Raw genomic sequence first — 14,852 nt, forward strand, 5'->3', positions numbered from 1 at the left:
AACTGTTCGTCGGCAATTTATGTCAATTATATATAATATATATAATATTATATACGAATACAATGTTTGAATTATTATTATACACCATATGTACGAGTATAATACCGCTATTATACATATCTATATAATAATACCTATATAATATATAATGTCAAAAATTATATACGAATCATTAGTGTATATAGTTATAGACACCGCTTTTTTTGTGTTTTGAAATATTTTTAAACTAGACTTGCTATTACTAAACTTGTATACACCACTCTTTTTTTACGTTTGTTTCAACTTTTTTCTAGAATGCCTTTTTTAAGTGTCATGACGTGTCCACGTTACGTAATTATACCTAGACAACTAAAATATTCACTATAAAAACATAATGTAACAAACTGCTGTGTCAGATAGATTGGTACACCAAAGGGTTGTAGCATATTGTAGTAATTATTATTGAAAATATTAAATATAGCAATTTTGATTTTATATCAAATTATTGGTAATAAAAATTGGCTGTAATGCATGCTGAAAAATAAATAACGCGCAAAAAAATCACAGTTGTGTTACTACAGACCAAAAATAGATACCTATAATTTACATTTACCGCTTGTAGTGTAGGTATACATAATAATATTACATGTAGCAATATATTTGACGGTTGAGTCATGGTCGAGTCAATTTTTTTTTAAATTTGAATGTTTTTCTATGTATGATTATTATTATTTGAATTTATTGATTACATAGAAATAGAACTTGCAAATAACCTCTTTTTCCGTATAAAATACCGTATAGGAGCTTATGGACGCCCGCACCGTCCTAAGGCGATCAGATATCGTCATAATATTGTTATAATATAGATATAGATATTAGATAGGTATACGATAAATCGATAATAATGATTGTACGGCAATACGTCAAAAGTCACGTCATATTTGCGTTAAGTTCATAGTAACTATATAGTGGGTGAAATCGGGTAAAGAAAAAAAATGACAGTTTCATTCAAATAACATAATACGTTTTAAGCTCAATGTAATGTGGTTATTAAATACGCACAATCAAGTTAAGCGTACAAAACTATTTATATATATATATATATATATCAGTAGATAGTTTTTATGAAGAAACGATTTCATACAATTGTATTACTTATATCTTTATACATAGATATCTAACTCCGAAGAATATATCATTTATTTTTTTTTACAAACCTCTTCACACAAACCGTGTATGTATACAATAATAATATAATTATTGCCTCGATCTTTAAATATTATTACACACGGTGTAAATTGCCTGTAAATTGCCAAGACTTGTGCATACACGTGACGAGGAAAAAAAACATTGTTACAGTCGTGTTATTCCGTATTACCACTTTTTAATGATTGCATAATACGTAATGTCAACACTCGATACGCGTATACTGTAAAGGTACTCATTACTATATATATACGCGTGTTATTTTGACAATATTATTGATCATATTTAAATGGCAGAAAACGGATAAAAATTCCTTAAATAATACACGTAAACATTGTGCTAAATTAAAATTAAATTATATTACATCAGTATAATAATGATAAGCTATACGTTACGCGAGATTTTCAATCAAAACGAACTGAAAATTGTAAATACCTAATATTAGTTGGGTTAAGAAATTTAACGAATTAAGTTAGGTTAGTAATCATAACAAATAAATAAATACAATATAATTATTGTTATATTTTAAGTAAAAAATTACAATTTTAATGCCGTCACTTTAAAAACATAATATATTTAAAAAAATTTAGAAGTTCTATTAAGATTCGATGTAAAATTTTAAGGGTATGATTTTTTCGTTCTGAAAAACCAGGGTTCATTATATCACATATACCTATCTGATATCGAGGACAATTAATTCGATTATCATAAAATATTATATTGGCTTATTAGTTTGAAAGAAAAATGTAAATTTTGTTTACGATTTGGAAACATTAATATTCACTACATCATAGCTAGCTATACATTAAATATTATAATTCATGAATTCGAAGGTGTTAGAATATTGTGTTTAAATGACGAGCATCGTACTAAATTATTTATAAAATCTGTAAAACAAAAATGGTCATTCAATTTAATCGTGTTTTAATCGTTTTTGTCTAGAACAATTAATATGGGTGTATGCGTGGTGTGTACCTATGCCCTATACATATATATTATAGTTTTATAGTTAGTTAGTAATAACACACGATACATTATAATATTGTGTATTATTTACTATTCGTATAGACATAAAATTATTTTTTTCTTTTCTCCATCACTGAGTGATGCGTATAAAAAGTAATTTCTTTAACAATTTTTTCATCTGATTTTAATATATACTAACGTGTTATTTTAGTACCTATGTATTTTTATATACTCACATTTTATAACGATCATTAACTTGCTTTATAACTGCTTTATATATCATAAGTACCATGGTCGTCGTGTATATTTGAGACTATTAATACAACTTGGATCAGTGCTACTTACCTATATACGGTTAGGGCGTAAGGGCTATGGTATCACTTTATATGTATAAAAAAAATTCTAGAACCACGGTACCACGTGGCATTAATTATTGTTGAATGTATTATATAATAAAATACACATAATGATAACTCACTGGAGTTATAGTTACTATCAATCTTCAGAACTCTCATTTTTGTAGCTTAACTGTTCAAAGTGAACAAGCATGTGGTCTGTTACAAAATTTACTTATGGACGTGATAATTGTTAATTTGTCAATTACATAGATTTTTAGTTTTAATTTTAATCTTAAATAAGATATAATCAATTGATATAAAAAAAGATTTTTTTAAAATTTTAAAATTTAATAACTCCAGTTCACTAATGTTGCACTACCAATATTAACTACAACATACACTAAACATATTATAACAACTTTTCAGTAAATTTTGTATGGACTATAGTTTAAATATACTTCATACTTATAATTATAACACTCGTTCAGTTGGGTTATAAGAAAACAAATTCTGTGAAAATCAGTTTTGTTTTGTACTAAATATTTATAATACATAATATAAGTTTTCATAATATGCAGAGTGTGGCCAAGCGACAAGATAATAGATCACACGCTGATATCCTCTCAGACTTCAGTATAATATTATGCATAAATTATGCCGAATTTTAATCTTATATCTTCGTAAAATAATTACTCGATAGACTAAAATATTAAAAACTGTTTGTGACCTATACCAACTGATGGGCCATAAATTCCAAACACACATGATCGTACCATCAAATATTCACTGTTAATGCTGCTGTATATTAATAAGTATCGGTTTCCGCCATAACATTACGTATCATGGTCCCGCCGAACCGGTGTCCTATACAATGATAAATATATTATTAATAACAATATCGATTGTTGTGTTATAGTGTGGGGGTAGACAGACGTGTGTGGAGACAAATAGAAATAAACGGCGTTTTATTATACACCCGAGTCGATCGAAACATAATAATAATAATAATAATAACATCAACGTGCGTACATATAAATGGTGTAATTAAAAGACGATACAATGAATGGAGAGGAAAAAAAATTTATAAATTCTCGCGTAATAATAAATTATATGTGTGTGTGTGTGTGCGCGCGCGAGCGCCGTTAAATACAAAACGGAGATTCGATTGTGTTCGCGAGCTTAGACCACGTCCGTTTTGGAGGCGCTCGTGGGCGGAACGACCGTCGCGCGTTGCGATGCATTCTAAACGGGTCCCCCCTCGTTCTGCGTAAGTATACGACGTGTCTACGTGTACGAGCATACGTGTATGTGTGTGTGTATGTGTGTGTTGTGCGTGTGGTGTGTGTGCCCATTGTTTTCCGTCGACCGATGACTGCTGCGACTAGGACGACGACGACAACGACAACGGAGCCACGTAACCACTGGCACATCCGCCAAAAAAAAAAAAAAAATAATGATAAAAAATATAAAAACGATTTCAATAGGTAGATACAGTTGGGTACGCGTAGTCCGTTATTGTATAACATAATAAACTGCGATGGCGTCGATCGCAAACCGAAACCTCGGATCGACGACTCGAGTCATCCCCGTCCGGCGGGCAAGTGTACTAAAAAATGTATACAGCAAACGCGCGTATATACGCACGCGCGAATGCTATAGGGAATTTTAAAAACAAAAAAAAAAAATAAACAATAGTAATGAAATTATGTGTGATTGCCCCACCCCACTCGCACATTACGCCGTTTTACATCCGCTGCGCGTGGTCGTGCGTATAGGAATTCCCTGCACTGTATTGGCGCGGAGGGGGGCCTGCAGCGGGTGACCTCGGACGCGGATATCCGGTGCCCCGACTGGTCTGAGCACGTGAAAAATCGTCAATGGATTGACTTCAATGTCTATCGACCGCGGTGGTCTTTAGAAACGCTATATTTTTTTATTTTCATATCTTACTGGATTTATTGAATACTAAAGCGAGAGGTGCACCTAACTTCTTATTGCAACGTTTATAATATGTGTAAATATATACATAAAATCTGTGTATTGTCTATGTATAGCTGTACTACACCTACTATTCAGCAGAAATCTGTCTATGAAACTGCACTAACTCTTAAACTCTGCAAACATCACCTAAGCAAGGCCTCTCTTGAGATCGACAAAAATTTAATTTGGTAAAAAAAAGTTTTTTTAAAACTATGCAGATTACAACATTATATTGTCAATAATTTAAGATTGACACAGTGTTCAAAATTTGTTTAGACCTCTACTCCCAGTTAAAAGTCGAGAATACGCATAATGAGCATATCAGACAAGCATATATTTTCTCAACACATATTATAATAAAATAAAGTTTACAAAATGGTAAACTGAACTATTTAAACAATAAACAACCACTGGCTTTAAATCAAGTTGTGCCTATGGTCAAGCATTACATAAATATGACATGATAATTATTACACATAAATTTAAATTAAACATTCTTTAAATTATAAGCTACAATTTAATAATATATAAACAATAATTTTATAGCATATATAATACATAGATAATAAAAATACATCTTTATTAATACGTATTAATTTATGGTGACTTCAGTTATATAGCCAATCACGATTATTGTTTTATCGAGAATCGTCTTTTTAAGCTCCGTATATTATTATAGCTACTATTCTCTACTCGACTGTTTACTAATTTTTTTTTTTACCTTTTTTTTGTATTCGGTTTAAACGATACGGAAGTTTTACAGCACATGGTCAACCCACGACGAAATTAAATACGTATATAAAATACTTAATTTACGGTGCATTACATTTATCTACAACTGCTCACAGATCGTGTTTGTAGAATCGCCCTCGAAAATCCCACCGTGGTCGTACGAAAGCATTATAACGATTGACAATAAATTATATGACGCGCGTAGGGTTATAGGTTTCTATTTCGAAACTAACTATTGAATATTTCTTTTTCGTCTAAACGCGAAAACACACGAGATAATATGTTATCGTTTTTACAAGGTGCACTAAGTACCTCTTATACCTAGCGACATGTTGGAACATTTCCCGCGATATCTATACAATACATACACAACAACAACAATATTATAATATATGCAAATACGAATCAAATCGTTTATTGTATCCGTATATAGGCACCCGTCATATTATTAGAATATAATTATATTACTATTGGTATAATATCAAGTCCGATGTGTATGCGCGCCCGCTCATTATTATTTACATCCAAAATCCTACGCTGTTGTGTATAGGTACATAATTTACATAAAGAGGTATATCGATTCCATTTAAATAACAGTGTTTCACGTTCGTTTCGATATTGTTTTGTTTTGTTTTTTTTCTTCTTTTTTTTGTTAACAAACTCAAAACTCGATCAATACCCAATCGCGTATATTTCATTAAAAAAAAAAAATTCACTTTACTACAATATATACGCGTGTAACGCGAGTTTGTGTTAACGCAATTGCGCACGAAGTGAGAACTGGTTTCCGATATTCCGATATTATTATATTAAAGCTATCGGGCGGGTACACGTACGAACGTCCCACGATTTTTTGGAAAGCACAACTAGTTCAGTAGGTCGCGTAAGTTGGCGTGCGCCGCTTCGAAGAGCATCACACAAGGTTATTTGCAATAATAAGACGCCGCGTATATAATAATATGAAATCATTTTCTACGAATTTTTCACCAAGTGAGGCATTTTTAATTTAATTGAGTGCGCCTTTTTGTAAAATCAATAATAATTTAACGTTTAACAATCAAAAAATTAATCAATAATAAATAATTAAATGCGATTACACACATCATAATACAATAATTGATCGACATTAGTTTAATTTTTTTCAAATCGTTTTCCCCTTATGATCGACCTCGAAAAAAACGTGGTTCAATCGCATAACATATACCTATGCAATATTACTACTATATTGTCTCATTGCACTGGCCGGACCGGATATTATACAATATGCAATATTGTATGAACGACGACGAATAATACCGTATCGGGTCGTCCGCGAATTGCGTTGCCGAGGAAGAGTGGAAAAACTCGAAGGTTGAAAACTACTTGCTTTCGCTCCGATAATAAAGTGGACGATATATTTCTCTGCCGCCGAGTATAATTTAAAAGAAAAGGAAGCCCACTCCGCCACCGCGTTGGTACCTATACCCACCTGCAGCTCATTCACTCTCTCTCTCTCTCTCTCTCTCTCTCTCTCTCAATCACCCTCTCTCTACGTACATTATGTATTATATAAAATAACGAAAAGGCCGACAAAACTGTTTTCTTTTAACCGTATAGCAATTTGGTTCTCCCCTTATACATAATTTTCCATTTCTTTTTTTTTTTCATTTTTCCTCATACCCTCAAATAAATTAAACCGAACGTGTGCACCTCTTACGGGCGGCGGCTGTAAAGGCGTTTGCATACATATATATATTATATAGGTGATGGTGATAGTGGTGGGGGTTTTTTTTTTATTATAAAGACTTTGGGGAATTGTACAACACACGGGCTTGGCGGCTCGATTGCTGCTGCTGTAGACTGCTGCGTGTGCCTCGCAGAGGGAGCCGCCGCTACGGAGTAAAATTATTATTGTCGTAATGATTTTACAACGCCCGGACGTCGCTACAACCGCGAAAATTATCGCCGAGCATTTATCTCGCGAACGCATATAACTCGTTTGTCGGATCTCTCTGCCGCCGCCGCAGTAGCAGAAGTAGCAGCAGCCCTCAGCGACCCCTTTTTCTTTTTTGTAGTATTTTCTATTTTTTTTTTTTTTTTTTTTGTTATACTGTTTTTCGGAAGGCCCGCGGTTTTTTCCCGTCACCCCATGGTCTCGAATTTAGAGCAGCGATCCGTCCGTCTCGAATCGGGGAGGGAAAAAAATCCGATTTCGCGCTATACTATTGTTATCAATACACACGTCCGTCCGTCCATCGGTTATTATTGCGTTTTATTATTTTTTTTTTTTTCGTCGTTTACTCACGTGTGCGCGCGTGTGTTAAGCCCCCATTGTTCGCAGTTTCGGACGACAGACCCTCCTCATCTCCCTCGCCACGGACGCCACCGCGCACCACCGTTCGTATATACGTGTCTATGATATACGCATTGTGCACCCCCGGTGAAAACAATCGAAAATCGGAACCACCGAACGAAACGAAAACAAATATACAATAATAATATATAACTTGTAATGATATTATAACATTTCGGTGACAAAAAAAAAATCCGTGCAGCGGCTAAGCGGCGGACGTTACGCAAGCTCGCGGGTTTTGTGAGAAGGCGGCAGTGATACGGTATATACATATACAATAATATATATTATACTTATTATACACACATACACACACATACATATACATTTAAGATCACAATGGACCAAGAAAGCCGTTCCCCGTTTTTTTTTTTTTTTTTTTTTTTTTAATGGCTACTTTCTAGCGCATACAAACATTTTTGTCGAACGGCTCTCGGGCGAGCGCGCGCGCGCGGACGGATGCAAACCGTCTCATCGTTTAAAATAATAATAATAATAAAAATAAAAAAAATACGTGTCATATACACTAAAGGTAAAAGAATCCAGTCAAGAACGGGCGACGGAGGAGAATCTACCGCTCGTTTGTTTGCGTGCGTGCGTGCGTCTCTCTGCCCCTCGCCGCGTCGCGGTAGTCGTCGACCGTACCTCGCCTCACAGCCGCTACCACCGCCACAGCATCATCCGACGTCCGTACCTATATATTATTATATAGGTAGAAGTACCCATATATAAATATATATACACATACATATACACGAGCACATAGTGTCCGCCGCGGTGGGTTACACGACGACGACAACGACGGCTAAGACGACGACGGAGACGAAGACGACGACGACGGGTTTAAAAAATATATATAAAAAAAAAGCAGGCCGCCGCCTCGGCTATTCAATAATGAACATACACATACACACTCGAACACACACACACCGTAGCCAAAGACTATGTGTAGGACACACATACACTCGTATTGTATACATATATATATATATATATATATTTACATATACGAAAAAAATAAAAAGAAACCGACAGAGTGTCTAAGTATATGCGTGTGTGTGTGCGTACGGGCTCAATGAACCTTGCGAGCCCGCGGGACACCCTCCACAGTATAATATAATATGATATTATTATAATATGTGGTGGATGACCCCGCCGACTGTAATCGTATTGACTCGAAAGTTCATTCTATACACGAAATCGCGTCGTTTCAGCGTCCATATACATATTATGAGGTATAATAGCGAAACAGACATAACTTGGCGTATATGATGGTATATATCCTATATAGTATGGTTTACTTCCGCCGTATATAATTCAATAATATATTATAAGAAGTATATACCGTTGTTATGTATATTATTCTTCTATGCGTCTGCTGTGATCGTATAACTTCTGAACGACTTGACCGTTTTCAATAAAAGTTATATCAATAAACCCCTCGAAACTAGGATTATTATTCAAACCCATATAGGTTTCTATATAGAATGGCATACAGATAAAAATGGTTGCCATCGACTGCGGATTATATTTTTATATTACTATTATATAATCATTAAAATATATGAAATATTATAATATTATATAAACATTTTTTACTAATATATTAAAAAAAAAAATAATTTCGAATCAAATAATAAATTATAAATACAAATACCATAAATACATTTATACAGGTAATTGTCGATTATGTTCTAAGTATATATTTTCTTTCTTAATATTTTGGAAATATTTTTGATGCAAAAGCATACAAACGAACAATCCCAATCTTCACGATATTGGATTTATTTCGAATTTTAAACATTCGTAAGTTAGACTCTAGTTGTTTGTATTTACACCGAAAATAATTCCAGAATCGAGATATATAAAAAGCATACATTTATTCTTTGTAATTACTAATTTTAATGTTTATATATATTATATATTTCAACCAAAGTGAAACGAAACAGAGATAAATTGATTTTGGCGAAGTAGGGTAAAACGCAACTAGTTTTATATAAAATAACATAATATTATAATGCTGTACCTACCTGTACATAACGGTGTGACGCTGATCTGTATCTGCGCCGTTTATCGATCCACACGCGAACCTCTATCACGGTGTGCCTACGCATTCGTGATCGAATCCGTCGATAAAGTCGTTTGCCGCCGCTAACGAGATGGTACCGGGAAGTTTTTTTACTGCATTAGGTATAATATGTTTAGGTACACTCGCGCATTTGAATAATTTCGTCGGACACTCGCTAACACGCGGCACACACACATTATTGCATTATTATTCGTCTCTACAGTTTGTATTGTCGTGGCGGAAAATGTAAACTTTTGAACGAAACTTTTTTCTATTTCCCATTCTTTGAGAAATTGGCGAATGCGACGAGTTTAAAAACCTATTCGTATATATATATTATAATAAAAATACGGGTTCAAACACGGAGACAATTCAATATCGAAAACGTCGGACGCGCATTCTAAATACTTAAATATTTATAACTGGATCCTTATATTTCGTATTACCTATCATTATTTCAAATTTAAATCTAAATTAACATATTATGTGTAACTCTTTACCATTTCCATAAGCTTTGATTAAAGGTAGTAGAACTTTTTATATTTTATAATGAATCATGTTTAATATGGTTTTATAATAAAAAAAAAATATATTATGACTATGATGATCTTAGAGACACAAATCGTTTTCGAAACCTTGACGTTTACAAATTTTGTGAATCCAAAAGATCACCGATACCAACGTATCTTATTATCTAGTCAACGGGTGATGGGGTTAGTCTGCTGTTATATATATATTTATTTTACGGATATTCCTCCTGAAAAAGAGATTAACCACAGAGGTCATCAGTAATATAAATATTAATTTATTTTTTCACTGTAGTGTTTACTGTTTTCTCATTATTTTCATAATATTATGTGGAGATGAGTCGACCGAAAACCCTTTTACTTTATGCGTATCGGTGAAAATGTACAGAAGAAAATCGTAAAAAACAGGTGATACAGTAAACTTACATGCTTAAGTGTTGTGCTATTATGAAGTTTCACAAAAACAATAATTTTAACATGGGAAGAATAGATTATGAAATAATAGTAGCGTATAGGTTTATTCGAATAGTCTTGTTAGTGTTAAAGGTGGATACGATGGGAGGGGATGATGGGGTAAGTGGAATTTTTTTAGACATCGATGACGTATTTTAGTTACGAAATAGTTTTAAATTTTCGAAGACACGAAATCTCCTCCCCCCATTCCTTGAATCGCTTGTGGACCTGGCACTGCGACGTAGTGTCGGATGTTCGTGATACGTTGCCCTTATGACCCATGACGTACATATGTATACATATAATAAAATATATTCCCGTCGTCGAGTTTTCCGGGTTCGCGTATTTATTACTATTATCGTTTCGAATGACCCACACACACGACACTACTGCAGCAGGTCTGGACGCGAACCACACACGGAGCACACGCACGCACATATTATAATATACGACCGGCGTGTACGGACAGCGGCGAACGAGGAGGGCTTTTAACACACATAGCCACATAGGTATTGCACACACTAGCTCAACACTTGGTACACACATACATAAACATATATATATATATATATATATATATGTATATAATTTCATGCTGAGGGGACGTTTACACAGCACACATTTCGGACCGTGAGTGTACACATCATGTTTATTATATACATAATATACATAGGTACGCGAACACACACTCGAGCGTAGCCGCGCGACCGCCCCGCCCGTCCTGGCAGACTTGCGTTATTGTGTTCACGCGTTATATACGTGTGTACGGCGATAATATGTATGTATATAGGTATATAATATACATGATATGGAGGTAGGTGTAAATTTTCAACGGCGTTTTTACAAGGTTCGGACGGACCTCCCATACCTTATTATATATATCATATATTATATTATGCGTATTATACGCGCGTAACGATGATGCGTACACGCGCAAGACACTAAACCGATCTCAATTGGATCTTGGACATTTTTTTTACCGCGGCCGAGCGACGACAACGACTACGGCGATGACCTCTATAACATCTCTTCGCCGTGCGTTGGCCTGGGCTACCGGTGTTCCGTTTCATATACCGCGATGCAGGTACCATACGCACATATTGTATACCACGCTTTATATATACATATAATGCGACTTATTATACCTATGGCGAATATTCACGACACGTATATTATAATATAGTGGGTACCCGCGAGTGTATGTGTATCTGTGTGTGTGTGTGTGTGTGTGTGTGCTGTGCGTGAGCGTGCGCGCTATTGTTCATATTATGTACATAATATATAATATATATATATATGATATGATGACGCGCAACAGGTATCCACGAATTCCACATTCTGTGTGTGCCGCCGCGGCAGTCCTTGCAGCCCACGACGCTCGAGTGTCGCGGTTATAATGTATAATATACGTGTGTATCTATATATATATATACATATAGGTGCCTACCTCTATAATACGGGTTTACCGGCTACATATACGCAATCGTGAGTGTGTGTGTGTGTTTGATTTTGGTATTTTAGTTTTTTTTTTTTTTTTGTCCGTTTATTTTTCGGGTGGACCGAGTTATGGTCGAGACATGACCGTAACAATGGGATATATACGCGAGCGTTTGGCAGTGGTCCGTGTACGTATATATAATATAATATTATTATATATGTACACGCACTATACCCGACACAATGATTCGAAAAATCAGCTGCCGTCGCGGACCGACCGGGAGAGGTTCCGCGATCGGACGACGTGCGTACAGTGGCGTGAGTGTACATGTGTGAGCGCGTGTGCGTGTGAAGAGAAAAAAAAAGTTATATTTATTATTTTATATACTCGCGCTCGTCTGAAATGCGTACCTACCGGCGGCGTAATAATATTTTATACGGATAAAAGTGTTTTATTTGTGATCGTCCCGCCGGCCGCCGTGTCTATAACACACGCGCGCGTGTACCCCCGTCGCGGTGTCGGGGGTTGATGTTTTATATTTTTCGTTTTCGGAGAACCCTATATTATTATATGCATGTGTGCGCGCACGTAATAATAATGCATACGCGATGTCGTGTGATGCTCAGCCAGTGGTCCGTCGGACTACTATATAATATATTATTCCAATTCGTATACATCATAATAATGTAATGTATCAACTATTGCAGGTTTCCGATTAACAATATACTATGTATAGATGTATACACAACTGTCAAGACCTTGTCATCGAATCGATGCAAACACTTTAACAATAAACTGTATATTATATTTTGAATTTTAATACAAATGATTTCCTAGCTATCCTTTGATAATAATCACACAGTGATGATGGCTATTGAGGAGCTGACATTGTACATATTTCCAACGGAAGACAATCGAAAAAATAAGTTCTAACAATTTCCTACAGCAATTAATAGTGTACAATAATAAAATCATCAATGTGCGCGTTGTATGGTTACTCCACACGCATTTCACACAAAAAAAAAAAAATTGCACATATTATTACACATAGGTATTATGATATTTTATTATTGTATTATGTACAACAGGTATACGTCGGGCGGCGGAAATAACGCGCATAATTATTTTTTTTAACAAATCGTACTCTCATACTTCATTCCAGAACAATAAAAACATTTTTCGAACGCCTCACGCGCGTACGCCGGGGACAAACCAGTTTGCGATTTTGACCGATTCTATATAATATAATATGTTTATCGTCATCGTTTATCTCCGATCTCAAATACGTTCGTTTGGCGGAAAGACGATTAAAATATATTATATTTCCGTTTTATGCGATTTTTTTATAGTACACTGTTCGGTCGTGCATGCCCGCCAAACGTTTAGGCCGTACATATGGCGTCATCATCGTCGTCGTTGTCGTCATCGCAATCGCGTCATTGCCGAAGCGAATGCATTATAACATCCTCTCGAAAACCGTGGGCGCGTGGGAGTGGATCGTTTCGAAAACGATGATGATCGAGGAAGAAAGAGAAAACAAATGTAGGTAATGTATTTTTTTTTCAATGGACGGTTCGCGTGATGTATTTTATACGTCCGCGGTAATTCACATTCAATTATTATAATATACTATTACTAAAACTGCTCTGGCGCGCCACGTACCTAACTATACACACAATAATATACCTACATATTATTTTAATACTGTTATTACACCGTTTTCACCTCCATAGCCGCGGTAGATGCCTCCTATACAATATAATAAACATCGCCTGCGATTGTGCAGCAGTAACGAATTATCGACGCAGGTAACAAACCAAACAAACGATCGCTTTGTCGTCGTATATTGCAGTTGTCGAAATCAGTAAGCTCAAAAGCCGCGGGCAAAACGGTTGTCGATGGGGGGGGGCGGCGGAGGGTCGACGACAGCGACAATAGCGTTTTGTGGAAACAATTCGGCTCACCGTTTTAACTGATGTCGGTTATTATTGTACTAAACCGTATGGGCGTGCTCTGCGGACGTACTGCACAGGAAAAATAAAGTGATCCGAATTCGTTATCGGCGACCGGTGTCATATTTTCGATCACTAGACGTGTACGCGTTTTTAACCGATATGATCAGTATAAGGACGAATGTATATTAGTACCCGAAGCCCTACCCTACCAGCACATATTGATTATTATTATCACTGTACGGTTGTAATAATGTTTAACATTAATTTGATTTTTATCTTTTTTTAGAGCTTTACAATTCCCGTTGATGACCTGCTGTACACTGTACAGTTTACAGCGCACCGTCACCTTAAAACGTCCACCGAAGTGCTCTGCAATACAAATTCGCAGACAAGCCACCGAAAGAAAATTAATTCAACAACAAGTCTGTTGTGTTCGGCGATTTGCAATATATTTTGAACTTAAGATAACCAAAAATATTTGTTTCATGATATGAAATCATTGTAACATTATTAATATAATAAATTGTAATAATATTATGTATATACCTGCCGAAGAGTTACACAATAATTCCGATAAAGACTCGTGTATTTTTATTGGTGATTTTCTTTAAATGGACATCATTCTGATCCAGGTGTATATAGCTGAAATCTTTTTATTTACAACAGTTTACTACAGCATTATTATGCTGTGCTTATATTTGATAGTAAAATATCATATGATATACATAATATTGTTTAATTGTATGTTTAGAGAAATATTTAAGAAAACCTAAAACTTATAAAATATCTGTTCGGTTTCCAGAAAGTAATGCTCTATATATGACCTATAAACGATTAAAAGAGCTTCGACATAGAAACGCATTTAATAATAAATAATA

General features: G+C 35.0%; 1 protein-coding gene across 2 annotated transcripts in view; it reads left to right on the plus strand.

Moving 5' to 3' along the window:
* LOC113554603 overlaps positions 1 to 14,852 on the plus strand; it is a 30,317-nt gene extending 15,465 nt beyond the window's left edge. The window contains exons 1-2 of one of the 2 annotated variants that reach the window (XM_026958518.1): positions 13,200 to 13,565; positions 14,261 to 14,852. In XM_026958518.1, coding sequence (XP_026814319.1) covers positions 13,387 to 13,565; positions 14,261 to 14,468 — 387 coding nt within the window. In that variant the 5' untranslated portion in view covers positions 13,200 to 13,386 and the 3' untranslated portion in view covers positions 14,469 to 14,852. Of the gene's footprint in view, positions 1 to 13,199; positions 13,566 to 14,260 lie in introns of those variants that run through there. The other variant, XM_026958519.1, reaches the window with a different exon arrangement.

The sequence above is a fragment of the Rhopalosiphum maidis genome, chromosome 2 (assembly GCF_003676215.2).
Source record: "Rhopalosiphum maidis isolate BTI-1 chromosome 2, ASM367621v3, whole genome shotgun sequence".
Classification (NCBI taxonomy): Eukaryota; Metazoa; Arthropoda; class Insecta; order Hemiptera; family Aphididae; genus Rhopalosiphum; species Rhopalosiphum maidis.